This window comes from Rhineura floridana, chromosome 13, assembly GCF_030035675.1.
Source record: "Rhineura floridana isolate rRhiFlo1 chromosome 13, rRhiFlo1.hap2, whole genome shotgun sequence".
Taxonomy (NCBI): Eukaryota; Metazoa; Chordata; class Lepidosauria; order Squamata; family Rhineuridae; genus Rhineura; species Rhineura floridana.
The window spans coordinates 8307711-8314635 of NC_084492.1; the positions used below are offsets into that span (position 1 = coordinate 8307711).

A 6925-nucleotide genomic window follows, 5' to 3' on the forward strand; every position below is an offset into this window, starting at 1 on the left:
TTTGGCCCTGGGTATGGGATCCAAAAAAGAATGAAGCATTATGAACCTAATCCCCAACATTATGTTCCCATTTGTCTCAAAATTCCAATGCAACGTAGGAATTCTATGTCCATCTGTTGCAGGAGAGACCCCTGGAGAGGGTCCGGTGCCCAATGACAGAGTGCCTGCTTCGCGTGCAGAAAGTCCCAGGTTCAATCCCTGGTATCTCCAGTTAGCAGGATGAGTATTTGAGCTATGCCTGATCCTCCAGAGCAAGTGTGGGGAACCTTTGGCTCTCCAGATGTTGCTGAACAACAACTCCCCTCAGTTCCAGAAGCATAGCCAATGGCGAAGGGCGATGGAAGGTGTAGCTCAGCAGCATCGGGAGGGCCAAAGGTTCCCCACACCTACCCTGGAGAGCTGCTGCCAGTCAGAATGGACAATACAGAGTGAGATGGACAAACAAATCCAATCTAAGGTAGCTTCCGATAACATTGCAACACTTAAGCAACATCAGATGTTGCTGATAATCCCTGACCATTAGCTGTACTGGCTGGGCTGTTGGCAGTCCATAATATCTGCAGACCTACAGGTCTGCAACCCCTAGTATACATAGATACACATTTGCTTTGCATAAATGGCTATTTTGCTAGAAAGGTTTCATATTTTAGGTCTTACAGTTCTAGCTGGAACAAGCTGCTCCAAGCTGAGGTATACATTTTATGACACAAAGGAAACCACAACTGCTCTGCAGTTAAGTGGACCGTTCCAACTGCCTTCAGGTGGCCTCTGTGTGGGCTGGAAGCATGAAGAAAGCATATTCCAACTCTTCATCTTTACATCTTCACGCTAGGGTGGTCATGCATCCTGTTTTACCTCAGCCAGCCTTTTATTGGAAGGGCCACCAGAAGACAGTCACCTATTTGAAGAGGCCACTCATGTCCAAGGCCACATCCACATCATACATTTAAAGCACTTGGCTTCCCCCAAAGAATCCTGGGAACTGTAGTTCCTTCCCCCCAAAGAGCTACAATTCCCAGCACCCTTAACAAATGACTTCCCAGGATTCTTTGGGGGAAGGAGTGCATGTATGGTGTGGATGTGAGCTAAATGGCTCAAGGAGAAAAGAACTGCAAGAAGGAAGACCTGCTGGTTCCAGCGTGAAGTTGCCCAGCAACGATGAGGACCTGGACAGCAGACTGAGCAGGCAGGCACACAGCTCATCTGGCTGCCTTTTTCTCCATTATGTTGAGATGTATTTCTGTTTAGATCAGCTATAGGGAACTTGGGAGTCCCAGCATCATCTCGAGGGCCACAACTCCCAGCAGCCCTAGGTTGCATGGCCAGTGGCTAGGGATGATGGGAACTATAGTTCAGGAATATGTGGAAGGCCATAGGCTCCCCACACCCAGTTTAAATCATAGCAATTATTTCTAAGGTTCGCATCAGACATATGCATTAGCATATAGAAACGTTATGCAAATCTGTCTCCTCTTCTTAGATGAGGAGCTCAGCCCCCCCCCCCCCATGTTACATAGGACTTAGTATAACAAGGCTGGGAAAGCATGAAAAACCATTCAGAGAACCATCTTCTAAACCAGCAGTTCTCAAACGTTTCCCCCCCCCCGATCACTTGAAAATTGTTGAGTCTTGGCAGACCACTTCATGATTTTCCTGCCTGTTGTAAAACCCTGTGTCAGATGCTGTACGTTTGTTATAACATATAATTTATGTTGCTTCTTTTATTATATTATATTTTATTATATTAGAAGTTGCATTCCGCAGAACACAAATTGCAACAAGGTACATCTAGGAAATAAAAGCAGAAACACAAATGCAATTAGAGGTCAAAATGAAAAGTGGATGGAGCCAAGCAACGGGCCAGCTGAATGATGTTTGGACCACCGGTGGTCCACAGACCATAGTTTGGTAACTCCTCTTCTAAACATTCTGCCCCAGGCCAGTCCTCACCTCCTCCTGGCCCTGCTGCTGCTCCAACACCACCACCACCAAAATCCCCTGAATTAGCCCTTTTGCAGAGACATCCAGGAACTGATTCCTGGTTAGCACCCACCATACAGTGGCGATCAAAGCCTTGAGACTCACTGCCTACAGCCCTGGTCTCTCTGAAAAGGAAGAAACACCACCAACAAGCTTCTCAAATATTACTTACATACACAACAGCTTTATTACTTTCTGCATAACTTTTGTTACTTTCCAGGTAGCTTATTTTCACACCTAAAGGCTACAAAAAAATGCACAGGAAAATATATAAATGGACAATAAGGTTACATTTTTGCTGGCAATCAAATATACAGATCAGGGCTCAGACAGCCTGAGAAGATTCACTTGCAGCAGCTGCATTTGCTCGCAGGGGGCCCTTTGCAGATGCAGCCCTGGGCACACTTGCTGCAGCCCACCGGACAACAGGAACAGCAGCCTGGAGAGGGAACGAAGAAACACCAATCAGGGAGAGGACCCAGCAGAAGACCACCGTGTTGAATCTGGTAGACTTGGATTCAAGTCCTGCCTTAGGGCAAGGACTCACTCCAAGAGCTTGGGCTCACATCCGTTAACTCTACACAGGACGGCAACAGCAGTGATCCCTCTCTCAGGGTTGGTGCGAGACGGATCATTTTAGATAGTATTGAGTTATATATTTTTATCTCAGTCCCGAATCCACTCCTCCACCCACTGCCTCCACCAGGGACAGCTATTGCTATTCCCACGTTAGTTTTGGCAGCAAAGCCTTTCCATTCCAAACTGTTGGCAATGCTTTTTCAACAGGGAGTCACTCACTGCCGGGTCGTCTCCGCTTTAGGTTCCGTGAGAAATATAAATTGTAGTAGTATCTGTTTATTGGTTGCTTTATTTTTTTTAGAAAGGTGGACTCAAAGCAAAAACAAGCAATACAAGCGTGCAAAGGATGCTAGATTCACAGAGGGCATTCTAGCTAGCTCTTGGTACCCACATTTTCTCTTTACCCCTGCTCTCAGGGCTACTAATGCCACCTTGACCTTTACAGAGCAGTCTGGAGAGAGTGTGAAGCACTCAGCGTACATAAACTTCTTGCAGTCCCTCTGTAAGGTAGGTGAAAAATGAAATGGACTGCCTTCAAGTCGATCCCAACTTATGGCGACCCTATGAATAGGGTGTTCATGGTAAGTGGTATTCAGAGGGGGTTTACCATTGCTTCCCTCTGAGGCTGAGAGGCAGTGACTGGCCCGAAGTCACCCAGTGAGCTTCATGGCTATGTGGGGATTTGAACCCTGGTCTCCCAAGTCGTAGTTCAACACTCTAACCACTATGCCACACTGGCTCTTGTAAGGTAGGTAGGGCGTTATTATTCCTATACTGCAGGACATCTGACCGAGGCCAGAGTGGCTTGTTTAAGGCCACTTTTGGGGTTCATGGCTGAAATAAGAGTCTATTACTGAAAGACAAGGTAGCTCTAAGGATCCCTGGAAATGGCAGCGAAGAGATAACATGGACAAAAAGCTGGCTAAGGTACCCCTTTTTGAACCTAGCATCCCTCACAGGCAGTCCCTGAGTCAGTGTATAGTTACATCCAATTCTTTATTCTAGTGGAAACTCAGCTCCCAAGTTTTATTGTATGATTTTAATGATATTTTGTACCTTTTTAAAACTGCGACATTTTTGTGCCCTGCCCTGGGGCCACTCAGTGAAGAGTGGACTGTAACTACAACTAATAAATAAATGTTTGTTTTGCACTTGCAAGAAATCAGTCTTACAGTATGGCAGCACCTAATCTCTGGAACTTCCTGCCTGGTGATATTAGGCAGGCACCTCCGTTGTACTGTTCGACACCTGCTAAAACCCTTTTTTGTTTAGGCAAGCCTACCCAGACACGAAGTTTTTAAATTTGTTTTTAAAACTGTTGGTGCCATCTACATTTAGATAATTTTTATTATGACTACTGTTTTTATTGCTATTTTTTAAAAAACATTTTAAACTATTTTATTATGTAAACCACTTTGAGCAGCCTTTCCCAACCTTGGGTCCCCAGATGTTGCTGGACTACAATTCCCATAATTCCTGATCATTGGCCATGCTGTCTGAGGCTGATGGAAGCTGTAGTCCAACAGCATCTGGGGACCCAAGGTTGGGAAAGGCTGACTTAGAGATTTTTTTTTTTTTAATTAAGTGGTATATAAATCTTGCTCAATAAATAATAAAACCTGCAAACTGTGCTGTGGCTACCACACATCCAGTAGCAGTTCCAGGTAGAACTTGAACTAATTCCAGCTAGAGCTTTACACTCCCATAGTAACAACTCGCTAAGATGTATTAGACACACAGGGTTATACTCTCTGAAACAGCATGCAAGTTACGGCCAGCCTCATCCCACCCTTCTTCTGTGCTAAGTAGCTGTTCCATGTGCCACATCTGATGATAGCTGTTGTCACCACTCCTGTACTGTAAACAAAGGCTGCTCCCAACATGTTCAGGATCACAGAAACAGGATACTAGGAACATAGGAAAGCGACCCTTCATACTCACTCTTTCTGCACGACTTGCATTTGCAGTTTTTGCACTGGCAGTTGTTGCCGCAGGTGCAGGCACCACCTACAAGAAGAAGGGGGGGGGGAGAGAATCCCATTAAAATCATATGGGAGATAAATTTGACACCAGCATTACAAATTTAGCATCTCCTATGCACATTTCTGTTGTCACAGCAAATAAACTCTCAGGAATCTAGAGGAATTTAGGAAGCAAATCAATTTCTCTTTCCCCTAACCTGCAGCTTGTAGGAGGAAGAGGCAGGACGGTATTAGACACAGCGCAAACTTTCTTCAAGGAATTTGAAAGCTTAAATAGTTTGGAGAATGGACTATAGATACATCCTAAAACAACCAGAGGCAAAGATGAAAACCTTCTCCACATTGGGGCTGTCTCTGAACCAGCCCTTTCCACTCTGACGCCCTCCAGGCGGTTTTGGACCACAACTCCCACCAGCGGCCGATAGGGAATTATAGTCCAAACCATCTGGGGAGCACCAGATTGATGAAAGCCGATCTAAATTCATCCTGCCCATAGAGGAGAGCAGCTGAGACCAATCTCCTCGCAACGTAAGATAAAGACTTGATGCGCCTTTGAGTTTGGAAAAGGGGGGGGGGGAGAGGGTCCCATGTTGATAAGGACACAGAGGACCCGAGTCAAAAGCAGAGCTCCCCGTGGCGTGGACGTAAATGTGGGGACACGGTGCCTTGCAAGAAAGAAGGGAAACTGAGGCAGATGAGGAGAAACAGGGGAGGTGATCCAGGTGCGCCTCTTTCCATGCCAGAGGCGAAGGAAAGGGAAAGGCTGGCACGTTCCCTCACCACTAACGCAGGGACAGTCCTGGGAATCCATTCCTCCTTGGCGTGAGCTCTGCGGGCAGCGGAAACGGACTTCGAGGCGCGATTAGCAGTTTGGCTCCGTAGCTGCGGCCAACCCGCTATTTATTCCCCACGGGGATCGCGTGCAAAGCGGCCCTGCTCCGCCCCCCCGTCTCGTGCACACGTCACTCTCCCTGCGGCTCCGCCCCCTCCCCAAACCAAAGCAGCTCCACGGCCGCACGCTTCGCGCTGTTGAGCGATCCGGGCGGATCATTGGGCCGTCGGGACGAGCCTTGCTTTGCGCCCCGGCAGGAGGGAGGGAGGGCAGCTGCGCGTTCTCGCGGCCGTGTGCAACCGAGGGGGAAGGAAAGGACGGAAGGGGGGGGTGCTTGCTTGCTCGCTCGCTTGCTTTCCGATGGACGCTTGTAGTGACTTGGGTGCCCCGTTGTCCGCGCGAGATGTTGTGCTGCGCAAAATACCGGCCCTCCCCATTTAATCCAGATTTATCTTTTTTTACGAGGGGAGGGGAAGTCGACTGTTGCCGACGGCCTATTCACGGCGGCAGCCCCTTCCAGAAAGCCTCTTTCTTGCGCAGCCATCGTGACTCGTTGACACGAAGTTCGCGGGGAAGTTGGAGGACGGGATCGGGCGCTTGCACGCGGTCGCTGCGTTCGGGTGGGATGCAGCTGCGCAATTCAAGTGGCTTTGGAGCTCACTTGTGAACGAAGCCGCCCCCCCATCTGACTTTTTGCATAACGAAAGTGATGGGGAAATATGTGGGGTTAACATTTGCTTGAGGCAACATCCTTGGCTCGTTCACACCAGGCAGTTATTCCACTCTTACTCCTCTTTAAACCGTCATGGCTTCCCCAAACACTCCTGGGAACTGTAGTTTGTGAAGGGCGTTGAGAGCTCTTAAGGAGACCCTCTAGTCCAGCCTTTCCCAACCAGTGTGCCTCCAGATGTTGTTGGACCACAACTCCCATCAGCCTCAGCCAGCATTGCCAATGGTCAGGAAAGATGGGAATTGTGGTCCAACAACATCTGGAGGCACACTGGTTGGGAAAGGCTGCAAGTCTAGTCCCCTGACAGAGCTACTGTTCCTAGAGTGGTTTAACAGTTTTAACAGTCAGTCCCTTTTCCCAGGGAACTCTGGGAATTGTAGCACCCTGAGGGGAAGAGGGATCTCCTAACAGCTCTCAGCACCCTTCACAAACTACACTTCCCAGGATCCTTTGGGGAAGCCAGGATTCTTTAAAACGGAATAAGACTGGAATAAATGTACAAGTGAATGTGGCCCGCAAACAAATTTAAAGGAATGTTCAATAAACAGGCATGGAAGCCTTTGATGTTGTTTGATGATGCCAGTTGTTTTCCACATTCTGCAGGACTTTCCCTCAATTTCCTTATACTCCTGATTTGTGTGTGGGGGGGGAGGTTTTATTATTTATTATATTTTTATTTTGTTTCTTCTATTTCTATCCCACCTTTACTCCAAGGAGCTCGAGCTGGTGTATATAGTTCTTTCCTCCTCATTTTACCCTCAACAACCCTGTGAGGTAGGTTAGGCTGAAAGACAGTGACTGGAAAGATCACCCTGAGAGTTT

At 47.7% G+C, this 6925-nt stretch overlaps 1 protein-coding gene across 1 annotated transcript; it reads right to left on the bottom strand.

Moving 5' to 3' along the window:
- Positions 1–2144: 2144 nt before the first annotated feature.
- Positions 2145–5429, bottom strand: LOC133368994 (metallothionein-1). Its single transcript, XM_061593758.1, has 3 exons — positions 5322–5429; positions 4501–4566; positions 2145–2419 (listed from the first exon to the last, which is right to left on the bottom strand). Exons 1-3 carry the CDS (start codon positions 5350–5352, stop codon positions 2325–2327), a joined length of 192 nt encoding a protein of 63 aa, XP_061449742.1. The 5' UTR covers positions 5353–5429; the 3' UTR covers positions 2145–2324.
- Positions 5430–6925: the final 1496 nt, after the last annotated feature.

What these genes read in the sequence shown, in the direction of transcription:
- LOC133368994 (XM_061593758.1), bottom strand. Translation starts at nt 5,352, where the DNA reads ATGGATTCCCAGGACTGTCCCTGCGTTAGTG. An exon ending in GGACTGTCCCTGCGTTAGTG is followed by an intron (nt 4,567 to 5,321) that starts GTGAGGGAACGT and finishes TTCTTCTTGTAG; the next exon opens with GTGGTGCCTGCACCTGCGGC. An exon ending in ATGCAAGTCGTGCAGAAAGA is followed by an intron (nt 2,420 to 4,500) that starts GTGAGTATGAAG and finishes TTCCCTCTCCAG; the next exon opens with GCTGCTGTTCCTGTTGTCCG.